The sequence below is a fragment of the Pleurodeles waltl genome, chromosome 3_2 (genome assembly GCF_031143425.1).
Source record: "Pleurodeles waltl isolate 20211129_DDA chromosome 3_2, aPleWal1.hap1.20221129, whole genome shotgun sequence".
In the NCBI taxonomy this organism is placed as follows: Eukaryota; Metazoa; Chordata; class Amphibia; order Caudata; family Salamandridae; genus Pleurodeles; species Pleurodeles waltl.
This window is the reverse complement of record NC_090441.1, coordinates 83,198,585-83,215,254: the sequence shown is the minus strand read 5'-3', so window position 1 is coordinate 83,215,254 and position 16,670 is coordinate 83,198,585. Positions and strand designations below refer to the sequence as shown.

Below are 16,670 nucleotides of genomic sequence, written 5' to 3'. Positions count from 1 at the left end.
ATGATTGCAAAGGCTTCTTTTTAGCTGTTAGAGCGGTTGTCTATGCACTCCGTAAGGGCCTTCTTCTTTGTTTCTTTAATTTATTGGTAGTAGCATATCAGGGCTGTCTCATATACTTTTTGTCGTCTTCCAGGTGGTTCATTCTCCATTTCCTTTCCAGTTGCTTGCTGTGTTCTGTAGTGGGTACCAAAAGTACTTACACCTTATACCAGGTCCAGTTATCCCTTATTAGTGAAATATAGTCAGTGTCTAGCAGCTAGGCTGTGTAGGGGTAGCTGTAGTTGAGCAGCCAAGGCTGAGATAGGAGACATGCAGAGCTCTTGCAATGCCACTGTAGTCACACAGTACTCACACATGTGAAAGAAAATACTCAGTGTTACAAAAATAAAGGTATTTTATTTTGGTGACACAAATGGCAAAAATACCTTAGAGACTATACTCCCTTAGGAGGTAAGTAATATACACAATATATACACTAGTACCCAAAAACAGGTAAGTAAACAGTTAGAAAATGGTACAAATAGTGAAAATCACAATAGATTGCAAGGGCCAAGGGGAGAACACAAACCATATATTAAAATAGTGGAACGCGAAAGTCGGTTTCCCACCTAGGCAAGTGTAGTGTGCAGAGGGGCGCTGGGAGTGTAAGAAAATACCAAATGTAAGTAACAGATCCCACCCCAGAGCCCAGGAAAACAGGCGTAAAACACAGTAAGTTTCCTGAAACACACAAGAAGTCGTAATAGAAGATTATGCAAGAACCAGAAGAGACTGCAAGACACCAACAATAGATTCCTGGACCTGAAGACCTGTGGAAGAAGGGGACCAAGTCCAAGAAGCACCGAAGAGTCCAGGGAGAACAGGAGCCCCTGCTAACCCGGATGAAGGTGCAAAAGAAGAACCACCGGTGAGAAGACAAAGTCAGTTATACAACCAAGAAGAAAGATGCAAGTTCCTGGTTGGTGCAGAAGAGGCCCACGCAGCACGACACAAAGGGATCCCACGCCGCCGGAGAACCACTCAGGAAGCTTTGTGTCGCAGGATGGAGTGCTGGTGGCCTAAGCTGTGCTGTGCATGAAGAACTTCTTGGAAGGTCGCACACAAGCTTTGGCAACTGCAAGTCACGCAGTGCAAGAGGGTACTGTCTTGCATGGGGAGGCCACCTCTTACCTCCACCAAAGTTGGACAGCTGGACCTTGGGACTTTCAGCGTCACTTTAGTCCACCACCCGTGTTGCTGGATCCACTCTCGTCATCTGGAGAGGGGACCCACACACTGGTTGTCGCTGCAGAGAGGTGCGTGCTGAAGCAGGAGATTCCTTCAGTTCTTCTGGTGCAGGCTGAAGACAGGCAGTCCTCGGAGGATGCACGACCTGGAAACTGTTGCAGTTGCTGGCAGTAGCTAAAGATACAATGTTGCAGAAGTCATCTTTGCTTCTTTGTTGCAGTTTGTCGAGTTCCTGGAGGGTTCAGCAGCAGCTCAGTCGGTAGAAGATGAAGGAAAGGATGCAGAGGATTCCTGCAGGAGTCTTGCAATCTGAATCTGAAGAAACACCCAAAGGAGAGAACCTAAATAGCCCTGAAAGGGGAGTTGGTCACCTAACCAGGTAAGCACCTATCAGGGGAGGGCTCTGACGTTACCTGCTGGCACTGGCCACTCAGATGCTCCCAGAGTGCCCCACCACCTTGGAATCAAAGATGGCAAAACCCAGGGACACTCTGGAGGAGCTCTGGGCACCACACCTGGGATGGTAATGGACAGGGGAGTGGTCACTCCCCTTTCCTTTGTCCAGTTTCACATCAGAGCAGGGACTGGGGGGTCCCTGAACCTGTGTAGACTGGATTATGCAAGGAGGGCACCATATGTGCCCTTCAAAGCATTTCCAGAGGCTCTGGGAGGCTACCCCTCCCAAGCCTGTAACACCTATTCCCAAAGGGAGAGGGTGTAACACCCCTCTCCCAAAGGAAATCCTTTGTTCTGCCTTCCTGGGCTTGAGCTGCTCAAGCAACAGGAGGGCAGAAACCTGTCTATGAGGTGGCAGCAGCTGGGGCTGCCTGGAAAACCTCAGAAGGCTGGTAGGGCAGTGCTGGGGGTCCACTGTGGAGCCCCCAGAGTGCATGAGATGTACAACCAATAATCGAATCAGTATTGGGGTACACTTTCCAGTTGTTACACCTTACATAGCAATATTCAGGGTTACCATTGTGAAGCTGGACATAGGTATTGACCTCTGTCCAGTGTATGTGTAAAATGGCATCTCAGCATTCACGAAGTCCAGGAAAATGGTCCTGGACGACGTGGGGGCACCTCTGCTAGCGCAGAGGTGTCCTCACACTCAGGTACTTTGCACCCAGCCTTCAGGGTTGGAAGGTCTGACATATAGGTGACTTATAAGTGACCTGGTGCAGTGTAAATGGCTGTGAAATGGTGCATGCACCATTTCACACAGGTTGCAATGGCAGTCCTGTAGAAGCCTTTGCATGGGCTCCCTATGGGTGGCAAAAGTAATGCTGCAGCCCATAAGGATCTCCTGGAACCCCAATGCCCTTGGTACCTTGGTACTATATACTAGGGACTTATATGGGGTGACCAGTATGCCAATTTAGGATGAAATACTGGGTTACCTGTATGTAGTAACAAATTTGGGAACATAGAGAGCGTAAACACTGGGGTCCTGGTTAGCAGGACCCCTAGCAGGACCCCAGTGACACAGTCAAGCATACTGACAAAAACAGTGAAACATACTGACAAGTAGGCCACAAACCATAAGCACTGGGGTCCTGGCCAGCAGGATCCCAGTGACACAGTCAAACCCACTGACAAACAGGCCAAAAATGGGTGTAACCATGCTAGAAAGAGGCTACTTTTTCACAGTTGTTTGTTGTACGGAGTTCCTACTTGTAACAGCGGACTTATTTCTGTGTTCTTTTCTGCATTGTGTATCTGGAGTGCCAGAGAGTCGTCACATTTTGTGATACAATTGTCCACGTTTTTTGATGATGAAGTTGAGGGTGCTGGTGGAGTTTGGCTGATTGAGGTGCAGGGTGGCTATCCAGGCAGAGTCCTGGGTGTAGAGCAAAGTGCACAAAATTAATAAGCAGGAAAAAACAAAATGCCAAAAAAGAAGTAACGCAAAACAGGGTGGGAGAAGTGTGAGAACAGAGCAAGAGGACACAGAAGGACGATAGAGAGTGTGAAAAGAGAGCAGAAGGCAACAAGTAAGGCAAAGGCAAGAAAGAGAGCAAAACAGGGTGTGAGTGAAAAGGTAGCAGAAGGCAACAAGAAAAGCAAAGGCAACACAAAAGGCAAAGGCAAGAGAGGCAAAAGGCAACAGAAAGCAAAAGCCAACTGTAGAGTGAGAGAATGTGTGAAATGAAAGAGCAGGTGGCAACAAGAAACGCAAAAGGGGCAAGAAGGGAAGCAGGCAGGCATCCAGAAGAGACAAAGCCAAAGACAGAAGCACAGGCATGAGAGACAAAGTGCACAGGAGAGGAGGTGTGAGCCTAAAGGCACTACAGAACTGGTGCAGATAATTCAGGAGCCTGAGCACTTGCTTAATGGCTGGTCCAGGCTGGAGGAACAGGTAAGGAGAAAAGGGGGAGGAGGATGTGTGCGCTGGAGGAGGGAGTTGGGAAAAGAGGGTGAGAAACAAGTGAAATGAGTGAACAAGAGTGAAAAAGTGTGTAAAATGAGCAAAAGAGGCACAGGTGAAAGTGCAATGAAAAAGTGAAGAGGCACAAATTAAAGAGATGGAAAGAGCAAAAATGCCAGAAAAGAAGGGGCACAGAACTGGGTGAGAGAGAGTGTGAAAAAATAGCAAGAGGCTACAGAAAGATAAGAGTGTGAAAAGCGAGCAGAGGGCAATAAAAAAGGTAAAGGCAAGAAAGTGCACAAACAGGGTACAAGTGTGAGAAGGGAGTAGAAGGCCACAAGAAAGGCAAAGGCAGTAGAGGCAAAGGACAACAGAAAGCAAAAGGCAAGTGTAGGGTGAGAGAGAATGTGAAAATAAAGACCAGACGGCAAGAAGAACAGCAAAAGACATGAGAGGAAAAAGACACAAGAGAGGCAAAAGTATCAAGAAAGGCAACAGATGTTCAGGAGAGGTGAGGTTAAAGACAGAGGCATGAGAGAGAACATGTGAAGGAGAGGAGGCGAGAAGCCTCAATTGCTGGAACGGAGTCCAGGAGGGCCTTGACCAGTTGAAGGACTGGCCAGGTAAGTGAGGGAGCCTGGGCACTTGCTTAAACTGGACAAAGACTTAGGCCCTGATTAGGAGTTTGGCAGGCAGAAAAGCCCGCCCAGCAAACTCCTGTGGTCGGGTGACCGCCTATGGAGCAGCCCTCCTTCAGCCCCTATCGCGAGTTTCCCGTTGGCCTAGCGGGAAACAGCCCACAACATTGATGCCGGCTCATAATTGAGCCGGTGGCAATGTTACGGTGAGTCAGGTGCAACTGCACCCATCACGCTTTTTCACTGTCTGCCAAGCAGACAGTGAAAAGCATGACGGGGCTGTCCATGAAGGCCCCTGCACTGCCCATGCCAGGTGCATGGGCCCCAGAACCCTGTCTCTGCCAGCTTTTACATGGCAGTGCAACTGGCGTGTAAAAGCTGGTGGGGATGGGATTTGTAATCCCCAGGGCAGGTGCAGCTTGCAGCGCTGCCCTTGTGGATTGAGACCCCCAGCATGGCGCATTCACCACAGTGATAATGTGGAGGCCGGACAGCCACAATGGTGGCGGTCCGACTGCGAGTCAGGCGGTTCTAGGACCATCAGACTCGTAATGAGGACCTTAAGCAACCTGTGCCTAAAAAATAAAAATGCATATTGGTTTCTCTTCTAAAGCACTCTAACACCCTCAGGCCACATTTAAAAATATTGCAAAAAAATGTCAAAAGCCTAACGTTCTGTTTGAAGGGGCCGATTCAACACAAAGCTTCAGAATGCTAGCAATGGACATCACTCAACTGGCCTCTTATCTGCTTCTTCTATTTTGTACATCATCTTTAAAGTGGAGATTCCAAGATGAATTCCACTATGACATCCATGACATAAATGCTCCTAATTCATCCTATTGTAGACATATTGTGGCACACAGGATACCGCAAAGAACCCCGTTACCAAAAACAAAACATACAATTTACAGAGGTGAGGCCAGTAGATCACTCACAATCAGCCAGTAAAAGAAAAAACATATATCCTGCTGCTTGTAATTTAATGCTGCCACTAGCATCACTCCAGTGACCCGACAGCAATCCAGTGACCTGACAATAGTCGTGTTCACTATGGAAGACATGCATGGTGCATCCCTCATGAATACAGAACACCGCTGCAGATCTCAAGTCATAACCACAGCAGACTTCAGCCCACATGCATGATTGATGTGTGGGTCATGGCTTAAAAAGGATTAAAATGTAGCGGTTTATAAAGGGCAAGGGTGCCCACTCACAAACCCATGCAGAGGACAATCCCGCCTGAGCAGGGTGGTTGATACAGGGAGGCTATGGTGGCCATCAGGAAACCTTTGGATTGGTCCTTGACAGTAATTGGGTCTGTGTCAGTGTAGGCGTAGCTTTCCTCGCTTTATGCTAGCATTGCACTGGCTGGTTTTAATTCCAGAGGTTTATGTGGTTGATTATGGTAAGATCAGGGGACCCAATGAGGGCAAAATAGTGGTGTTGTATTTAGCAGAGACAGTACGTATAGAGTTTAGGTCACTAACTATGGTAGAAGCTTTTATGGTCTTTTGGATAACAATATGGAGATTGATACTCAAGGATTTCGGAATGACTTTCATACAGGAAAATGTGAATCTCATCTTTCTGTTTATGGTAACTTGAAACAGTAGGTTTTTGCTGGGGCAAAAACTGTGTGTACTTTGATCTTATGAAAGAAAAGAAATGTATGCTGGTCCAGGATAGTAAATCCTAAGTAGAAAAGGAGTAGGCCAGGTCTAAAGAAGCCAAGTCTTAGACTGTGGCATTTAATTAAGATATGTGGATACACCGTCAGACTTAATATTTGTGTTGTTTGAGTGCAGTTTTGGATAGGCTGGGGGATAGGATCGCTAAACCATTCCTACAAACATCATCCTATAGTCTTATCTAATTATGGAACAGTTGCAATAGGCAGCAATAGGTTAGCACTAAGTGCAGAGAGAAAATGAAGTAGTAATGCATTTCATTAGGTGTAAGGGGTGTCCACCAGTATGACATCATACTTGGTTGACAGCACACTAACACACATGCTGATATGTCAATGGCAAAGAAAATCATGCGTCTTACAACAATAGCATGAGTGGGGGGAACTTTTAAGAGCACAAATCCCATTTAAGAATAGAATTACATTTAGGTTCCAAAATCCGAAGGTAGTAACACATCTATTTTATTCCACCCATGAAAATTGTCTGTGTAGGTTGTATAATAGAGCTACTTGACAAAGTCCAGACATGGACAGAATCAGCTCCGCCCAAAAAGGGAAACCCCCAATCCAAGAAACTAAGGGGAAGTAAACCAGGGGAGGGGAAATGTGTATAAAGGAAACCTGTGAGGAAGCAAAAGCTGTCTACATTTGTTGAAAGATTTCATTTATGGTCTTATGGCTCTTTTCCTTTTTCATCTCCTGGGCACATAATATGTTGTAAATGTCCTTTTTTATGGTTTCATGATTATGTGATGTTGCCAAGGTTCTCCTCACTGAACAGCTCATTTTTATTTGTTCTGAGGTACTGTCCTTTTACATTTATATTTGTGAGGGAAATGTGTTGCGATTCACTCCCCCTTTGATCCTTTTCCCTCTTGGTTCTTCCTAACCTTTCCCGCCTCCATTCCCCTCTCCCCACCTCCACCAATGGTCCAGTCCCCCAACTGATCTTTAGATTGTTCAGGTTTTCAGGTGATGTCCTGAAGGTGAGAAATGATGCTGACTGCTTTGTCTGTGTAGGTGTCTTCTTTCTAATAAATTACTGAAATAACTCTCCAGTGTGGCAGGTACTTTTTTTTGACAACTCACAGCAATGCTATTTTATCCCTCCCAAGCATTCTCTATTAGAGTATTCCCAGTCTGGCCCTCTCAGGCCTGCTCCAATGAAGTGTTATCAGCCTTCCCCTCCCAGGAACTCCCTAATAGGGGGCTAGCAGCCAGTCTTTAAAAGGTACGCTGCAAGGAGGGCGAAACAGTCCATTCCTACCAATCGTATCCTTACACAGCGTTACCACTTGTGTCCCCCAAAAATGTTTACAGAGCGTTACCAGACTGTCTTTCCCATGCATTCTCGAACAGGGTGCTACCAGCTGTCTCTACAAGGCATGTTTTAAAACAATGGTACTAGTCTGTCTCTTCCACACATGATCTAACAGCCTGTCGCTCTCAGGGATGCTTGAACTGAGTGCTGCCAGTCTTTTATGGCCTGGTAGATCCTAACTGAGAGTTATAAGGCTGTCTCTCCCCAGCATGGTGACAATGAGGAAAGCACACTTGTCAAACCTGTCCTGCCTGCTCTCTCTGGATCTTCTGAAACAATTCTTCGGAGCAAGGGGTGAGCCGTTCTTCAGAGTGGGCTAGGTCTGGCGGGCTTGGACTCATCATGGCTGGAAAGTAGAAGCGGTATGTCAAAGTTAACATGAAACTGCCTGCATCACTAGGACAATATACTATTAATACAGGGCTGAGATGTTAACACTTTAAACTGCAAAGGCACATAATAAAGCTTTTTCTCAGGATAAAAAACTGGTGCTCAAGGTACTATTATGAACTTCCATCAACCAGCCTCATCTAGATTCACATCTGTGGCCTGCAGAATACACTTAGATCCAAGAAATATACACATTAATAAATTATGTCTTATCAGCATGTGTATAATGCATTTCTGCACTTTTATTTTTTAAAGAAATTGTTAGTACATAACATAACAGTGATTTTTTTTTTTATATAGGAAGTCTTAGTACAATTTTCACTTCTCCCTCCCCTAACCAAATTATGTTCAATAAAGAATATTTCCATTAATTCCTTTACGCAATCATAGATTGATCCAGACACTTTTTTTAAAGCATGGGCAAAGTGGGTGATTGCTAGGACCCCATCTTCCAGTGGGCCCCCTGGGGAAGTAAACATTCTCTCAATTTGATCTTTGTCTGTTCTATTACTCTATCTAAAACACATTCCCTACCTGCCTACTGCTCCCACTGACTCGGTCTTTCTACCCTGTGTCAACTTGAGGACTTTTGAGTCAAGGCGTATGTCACCGGTTATTATGTGACCCTGTTAAAGTTTAACTTACAATTTTGTATTGAGCAGGAAATGGCTAACAAAATTAAAATTTGCTCTGTACAGGGACCCCCAAATTATGGCTTGGCCAGTGCCCTCAAAATCATTATGATGACTATGCATTCATTCCAATGTTGGCACCATTTCACACAATCTGCTGTGTTAGTCTACTATTGCCGTCTTGCTTTCTCATCATCCATTGTACTCAGCCTTTGCACACTGGGTTCAGCACTTAATATTCTAGGATATGACATCCCTCGGTGTATGTATCCGGAGACAAATTAAACCAAATCTTTGTCTCTCTTCCCTTAGGGCATGTGCGGTCTTCATTGCCACAGATCCCCATAGTCTCCTTGAGTAGCCCAACAGAGAATGTTGATTGGCATGACCTTTTTGGAGTTCAATGCTATATCTTGTTTGGTTGTTAACAATACATGTGACATGTGTTCAGTCATTCTTCCTAAGTCCCTTTCATGATGTCCCGGGCATTCCTAATACCTAGGAATGTTTGGTACTAGGAATCCTGTTTTTTTAAGGCCTCCTTCCAGTTCAAATATCAATCACAGTGCCTTCCATTCCACACCTCCTTCTGCATTTCGCTTCTCTATATGGAAGTAACTGTTTCAACTTAATGGGGATCATGTACCAATTTTATTGAAAGACCGCTTTCAATTCTTCCTTTAATTTCAAAAGCAGCAGTCAAGATAATAAGAAATTACTACGAATCCCATCAAGCATGGGAAACACAGCCAATGGGATAAAAAAATGTAGTACATCTCATCAGCCAATCGTAACCTAGCAACACCTATAATACCTAGCTTGACTGCGAAAAACTCTTTTTTCTTGCTGCTCGCAGACAAGGTAAGTATTTGCATATTCTTCATATTGTTAAATTAAATATATAGGCCCGTATTTATACTCCGTTTGCGCCGAATTTGCGTCGTTTTTTTCGACGCAAATTCGGCGCAAAACTAACGCCATATTTATACTTTGGCGTTAGACGCGTCTAGCGCCAAAGTATTGGCAAATAGCGTCATTTTTTTGCGTGAACGCCTTCCTTGCGTTAATGAGATGCAAGGAAGGCGTTCCCGTCTAAAAAAATGACGGCGACGCAAATGCGTCGTATTTATACTCCCGGGCAAAAATCACGCCCGGGAGTTGGCGGGTCAAAAAACCCCGCATTTGCGCCACTATTTAACGCCTGGGTCAGGGTAGGCGTTAAGGGGCCTGTGGGCTCAAAATGAGCCCACAGGTGCCCTCCCCTGCCCCCAGGGACCCCCCCTGCCACCCCTGCCCACCCCAGGAGGACACCCAAGGATGGAGGGACCCACCCCAGGGACATTCAGGTAAGTTCAGGTAAGTATTATTTTTTATATTTTTTTACTTTTTTTTGGGTGGCATAGGGGGGCCTTATTTGTGCCCCCCTACATGCCACTATGCCCAATGACCATGCCCAGGGGACACAAGTCCCCTGGGCATGGCCATTGGGCAAGGGGGCATGACTCCTGTCTTTACTAAGACAGGAGTCATGAAATGGCGTCGGGGCGTCGTAAAAAAATGGCGCAAATCGGGTTGAGGCGATTTTTTTGCCTCAACCTGACTTGCCCCATTTTAAGACGCCCTAACGTCATTTTTTCCCAACGCCGGCGCTGCCTGGTCTACGTGGTTTTTTTCCACGCAAACCAGGCAGCGCCGGTCTGCTTGCGCCGGCTAACGCCATTCCATAAATACGGCGCCCGCATGGCGCTTCAGAATGGCGTTAGACGGCGCTAAATTTTTTGACGCTAAACTGCGTTAGCGCAGTTTAGCGTCAAAAAGTATAAATATGGGCCATAGTCTGTAGTAATTTCCACTTACTTGAACTACTGTTGTGGTTGCATATTTTAGAATTGTTTTCTCGTTTGCCCCAGGCGGCACGTTGCCACATTGCCTGCGAGTGCAGTTCACCGTGGTGCTCCGACTTGTCAGACCGCAGTAGCCATCTTATTGTGGTTCCGAGATGCGTGTCAACTGTTTGGGCCACGCTCGTTCCTCTTCACCATAAAAGCAGTATTTGTCCCTGTAGGAAAATGCCACTGTTGACATGGTTACCATCTAACTTGTTGCCTTTTGTTGATGCCAGCTTTGATTGAAAGTGTGCTGGGACCCTGCACCAGTGTTCTTTCCCTAAAACTGTACCTTTTCTCCACAATTGGCACAGCCCTGGCACACAGTTAAGTCCCTTGTAAATGGTACCCCTGGTACCAAGGGCCCTGTGGCCAGGAAAGGTCTCTAAGGGTTGCAGCAGGGATTATGCCACCCTGGGGACCCCTCACTCAGCACATGCACACTGCCTCACAGCTTGTGTGTGCTGGTGGGGATAGAAAGACTAATTCAACATGGCACTCCCCTCAGAGTGCCATGCCCACAACCCACTGCCCGTGGCATGGGTAAGTCATCCCTTTAGCAGGCCTTACAGCCCTAAGGCAGGGTGCCCTATACCACAGGTGAGGACATAGCTGCATGAGTACTATGCCCCCACAGTGTCTAAGTCATTCCGTAGACATTGTAAGGGCAGGGAAGCCATACAGAGTATATAGTTTGGGAGTTTGTCAAAATCAAACTCCACAGTTCCATAATGGCTACACTGAATACCGAGAAGTTTGGTATCAAACTTCCCAGCACAATAAACCCACACTGATTTAAGTGTGAGATTTATTGAAACATGCACACAAAGGGCATCTTCGAGATGCCCCCTGCACACCAGCCCAACTGCTAGCGCTAGGCTAACCAGTCTCTGCCAGCCTGCCACTCCCAGGCAAGTTTCTGGCAACATGGGGTGAGTGACTTTGTGCACTCTGTGCCCAGGAATAAAGCCTGTCCTGGGTGGAGGTGCTTCACACCTCCCCCTGCAGGAACTGTAACACCTGGCGGTGAGCCTCAAAGGCTCAAGCCTGGTGTTACAGCGCCTCAGGGCACTCCAGCTAGTGGAGATGCCCGCTCACCCGGACACAGACCCCACTTTTGGCGGCAAGTCTGGGGAGATAATGAGGAAAACAAGGAGTCACCCCCTCAGCCAAGTCCACCCCTAAGGTGACCAGAGCTGAAGTGACCCCCTCCTCGGAAAATCCTCCATCTTAGTTTGGAGGATTTAGCCCAATAGCGATAGGGATGTGCTCCACTCCCCAAAGGGAGGGAGTACAAGGAGGGTGTAGCCATCCTCAAGGACACCAGCCATTGGCTATTGCCCAGTGACCCTAACACACCCCTAAATTCAGTATTTTGGGGCGACCCTGAACACAGGAAATCAAATTCCTGGCGACGTACAAAGAAGAAGGACTGTTTAGCTGAAAAGCCCCACAGAGAAAGAGGAAGACGACAACTGCTTTGGCCCCAGCCCTACCTGCCTATCTCCAACTTCAGAGAATCTGCCCCAGCGATGCATCCTGCGGGACCAGCGACCTCTGCCGACTCAGACGGCTGCCCTGCACCTACAAAGGATCAAGAACTCCCATGGAACAGCGGACCTGTCGAACCAAGCAAGAAGCAACCATCTTTAATGGACTCCCACCTCACTTCAGAAGCGTGAGTCCCCACCACTCTGCACCTGACGCCATGCCCCGTGTCCAGAGAATCCAACGACCCAGAGAGGATCCCCAGGCGACTCCAACAATGTGTCCACCCTGGGCCGACCTCCCTGCACCCCCACGACCATGCCTGCAGAGGGAATCCCGAGGAACCCCCTGACCGCGACTCCCCGGGACGAAGACATCTGATGCCTGGGGAAGTACTGCGCCCGCAGCCCCAAGGCCTGTGAGAAACCGACAACCAGTGTAACCGTGACCAGCAGGCAGCCCTCAACCTTGCCCAGTCAGTGGCTGGCCCGAGAAGCCGCCCTGTGCCCTGCCTGCAACGTTTGAGTGACCCCCTGGTCCCTCCATTGATTACTTTTACAAACCTGACGCCCTATTTGCACACTACACCCAGCCGCCCCTGTGCCACTGAGGGTTTGTTTTGTGTGCCTACTTGGGACCCCCCCAGTGCTCTAATAAACCTCCTTGGTCTGCTCTCTGAGGACGCGGGTACTTAACTGCCAGCAGACCGGAGCCGGAGCACTCCCTGTCTCCATAGGTGCCCATGTTATTTGGGATCCTCTTTACCTCTGCACCTGACCGGCCCTGTGTTGCTGGGTGTTTGGAGTTGACTTGAACCCCCAATGTTGGGCTACCTATGCCCCGGGAACTGAACTTGTAAGTGCTTTACTTACCACATTAACCTAACTGTACTTACCTCCCCCAGGAACTGTTGAATTTTGCAGTGTCCACTTTTAAAATAGCTTATTGCCATTTTATGAAAATCGTGTACATTACTGTTTTGTTTCAAAGTTCTAACTATACCTATGCCAAGTACCTTATATTTAATGTACTTACCTGCAACTTGAATCTTGTGGTTCTAAAATAAATTAAGAAAATAATATTTTTATATATAAAAACCTATTAGCCTGGAGTTAAGTCATTGAGTGTATGTTCTCGTTTATTGCTTGTGTGTGTACAACAAATGCTTAATACTACCCTCTGATAAGCCTAACTGCTCGATCACACTACCACAAACAGAGCATTAGTATTATCTATTATTGCCTCTGTCAAGCCTCTTGGGGAACCTCTGGACTCTGTGCACCGTGCACGAAATATATCTCATTTTGATATAGTTTATGCAGAGCCAGCTTCCTACAGTCTCCCACCCCACCGTTCCCTCTGATACTCCCATGTCTTTCTGGCTGTTTGGAGAACTCAACGCTTCAAGCGTCTGAATTTTCCTTAGGGCATTGCCTCAGTTCCTACCCCAATCTCTCCTCAGCTATTTTTCTTCACCCAGTAAATGCCCATAGGAGGAGCTTAGCTCTTTCCTCACGGACTTTCCCTATTTAACCTCCTTGTCCCAGTTTAAATTTTGCCACATATATTTTATCAGTTTTTTGGGCAAATATGGAGATAGATAGTTCTCCCATCTTACAAGATAACAATGTTGAGGATGATTCCCTCGTGGACAATTTAAATGTCCAGGCTTCAGTGAAGCAGGCAGTTGCTTCCTCTATGGACATAGTAAGCAACAATCTAGAGCATTCAGTAATTAATTTAATGTCAAAGAAGATTCTGGGCCATTCTGCAGGGGATTGCAGAAAGCACAAGACAATGGGGTTTCCCACTGTGGTAATTTTTCCAATCCAAAAAGACAAATAATGCTGCGCTATTGACTGGTGAGGTTTCCTCACACAGGACAGAGGATGTGGTTCCTCCCAGGCCTCCTACTCAGGAGGGGAACAAACAAGATAAAAATAATATTACTACTAAATTGTCTTTTGTCAAATGTAAAGCTAAACTAAAGCACATTTCATCTCTTATTGTCATTTCTCATATCCTCAATACTGACGACGATATTGGTGATGTAGATTCTGATATTGCGAGGACAGAGCTGGGGATGTGGACCATTTCACTCCCTTTCCCCCTACGAACCAAAAAGATGGCCTCTCCTTCTCATGATGCTGCCATGGCCAAGATAGTTATGGACTCAGATGGTGTTCCTATGTTCGACCCAAACACTATTCATCACCCTAATTCTACTGAATTAGTTTCCTGCAGACTTTGTGGGAAACTATGTAGCTTCTCAGTTGCCCTTGCCTCTTGACAAGTAAACAAGAGCGAAGCTGAAGTCCAAGTGTCCCCAACCTTCCCTCCCTTCCAAGATTACTGCAACCCCTACCATAGATCCCTCTCTACTAACTTTCTATTCCAAATTTGGGAAAGACCCACGCAAAGGGGTAGACAAAGCCTGGTCCACTTGCCAGGACAAATTATTTGATGTGGTTGGTCCCCTGACTCGGAATTTAGAGTTAGTGGAATTTGCAAGACTGGACAATGTTTCTATTGATCCTGACAACCTGTCTAAGTGGATTCAATTAGCATTTTGCTTGCTTGGCAATGCAAATTCCACTTTGACCCACGAACGCAGGAGGGACTGTTGTTAAAATCGGACCCTAAACTGGTCAACCTGGTGTTTGTCAATCAGGCATAAAAGGGGTGGGTCTCCCGTCCAGAGGTTCTTTTATTAAATAACTTAGTAATTGTGTGTCTACATTCGCCTTGCTGGACAAAGTTCAACAATCAATCTCCCAACAGGTTTTTACCAGGGACGGTAAAGGCAGGAGTCGCTTTACCAGCCGCAACTACAACAACCAAATTTCCAGAGGCTCCTTCAATACCTCCTATCAGGGCTACAGACCTCAATTCTATCCCCAGAGAGGTTGAAGCTTCCATGGTCGAAGAAACAAAGTGTAGGAAAGTAGCCTCTTTCTAGCATGGTTACCCCCACTTTTGGCCTGTTTGTCAGTGTGTTTGACTTTGTCTGCTCGGATCCTGCTAACCAGGACCTCAGTAGTTATGCTCTCTCCCTTAAATTTGGCTGTTGGTTACTGTTAACACATTATTCCGCCCACAATTGGCATACTGGTGCCCCCTTATAAGTCCCTAGTATATGGTACCTAGGTACCCAGGGCATTGGGGTTCCAGGAGATCCGTATGGGCTGCAGCATATATTTTACCACCCATAGGGAGCCCATGCAAAGGGTTCTGCAGGACTGCCATCGCAGCCTGCGTACAAAAGGTGCAAGCACCCTTTTACTGCCATTTACACTGCACCAGGTCACTTATAAGTCACCCCTACAGCAGGCCCTCCAGTCCTGAGGGCAGGGTGCAAAGTACCTGTGTGGGAGGCAGCGCTTAATTTTTGCTTGTTGTTTCCGGTGCTGAGCACCGGCACTTATTTTTGAGGGCCGCCGCTTATTCTTCTGCCTCAAGCATTTGTTGCGAGCAGAAGACACATATGGGAAAAGACGGAGGAAGAGAAAAACGAAAAAGCATCACAAAGGTAGAAAGCAGAACGCTGCTAGAGTGAGCTGAAGGGGCAGGGAGTGGCTTTAAATGGATTGAAGAGGCCTGAGATGGCTTCAGGATTACGCTGCCTCAGCCTTCTCTGCTTATACATTAAATGCAGCGGCCGTGAGTTTCAGAGGAGGGATTTGGGCACCGGCACGTTTTTATTTACAAATTAAGCACTGGTGTGAGGGCACACCTGCATTAGCAGAGGTGCCCCCATGACCTTTAGGACACCCTTTTCCCGGATTTCGTGAGTTCGGGGATGACATTTTACGTGTGTGCTGGACATAGGTCACTACCTATGTCCAGCTACATAATGGTAACTCCGAACACAGGCATTTTTGGTATCAGACATGTTGGAATCATACACCAAGGCTTTTGGAAGCATTGGTTGTATGATTCCATGCACTCTGGAGGCTCCTTAGAGGACCCCAAGCTGCTACCACCTCAAAGACAGGCTTTCTCATCCTGTTGCTTGAAAAGCTCGAGCAAAGGAGGGCAGAACAAAGGATTTCCTTTGAGAGAGGGGTGTTACACCCTCTCCCTTTGGAAATGGGCGTTACAGGCTTGGGAGTGGTAGCCTCCCCAAACCACTGGAAATGCTTTGAAGGGCACATTTGGTGCCCTCCTTGCATAATCCATCTACACCAGTTCAGGTGCCCCCTGTTCCTTCTCTGGCACGAAACTGGACAAAGGAAAGGGATGTGACCACTCCCTGTGTCCATCACCACCCCAGGGATGGTGCTCAGAGCTCCTCCAGAGGGTCCCTGGGTTTTGCCATCTTGGATTCAAGGTTTGCAGGGAACTCTGGGAGCATCTGAGTGGCGAGTGCCAGCAGGTGACGTCAAAGCCCTCCCCTGATAGGTGCTTACCTAGTTAGGTGACCAATCCCCCTTTCAGGGCTATTTAGGGTCTCTCCTTTGGGTGGTTCCTCAGATTCGGATTACAAGACTCCAGCAGGAATCCTCTGCATCCTTCACTTCGACTTCTCACTGAAGAAACTGAATCTGGACCCTCCAGGAATTCTACAAGCTGCAACAAAGAAGCAAGAGCCTTCTGCACCATTGTATCGCCGGCTCCTGCCAGCAACTGCAACTGTTTCCCAGTCATGCATCCTCTGAAGACAGCCCGTCTTCAGTCTGCATCAGAAGAGCAAAGGAATCTCCCTTGGGGTGAAGGCGTCACTCCCCTGCTCTGCAGGCACCAACTGCAACGACGACCAGCTGAATGAATCCTCTCTCATGCTGAGCTGCTTGGATCCTGCATCACTGGTGGTGGACTGAAGTGGTCCCGACGGTCCTCACGTCCAACTGTCTATCTTTGGTGGAGGTAGGAGCTTGCCTCCCCATGCAAGACAGATTCCCCGTGCACCACATGTTTTGCAGCTGCCAAGGCTTGTTTCCATCCTTCCACCAAGTTCTTTGTGCATCGTATAGCTCCGGCCCCCAGCACTCTATCTGCCTGAACCTCTTTTGCACCTTCCTTGCCCCCATGCT

General features: G+C 47.2%; 1 protein-coding gene across 6 annotated transcripts in view; it reads right to left on the bottom strand.

Annotated features, from left to right (window-relative positions):
• Positions 1-16,670, bottom strand: part of LOC138286506 (caspase-1-like) — a 264,088-nt gene that overhangs the window by 136,263 nt on the left and 111,155 nt on the right. For all 6 annotated transcript variants that reach the window (XR_011202003.1, XR_011202004.1, XM_069226848.1 and 3 more), the window contains exon 3: positions 7,484-7,587. Coding sequence is in view for 4 of the 6 variants with exons in the window: in XM_069226848.1 (XP_069082949.1) it covers positions 7,484-7,587 (104 nt within the window). In the remaining 2 variants the exon portion in view is untranslated. The remainder of the gene's footprint in view (positions 1-7,483; positions 7,588-16,670) is intronic.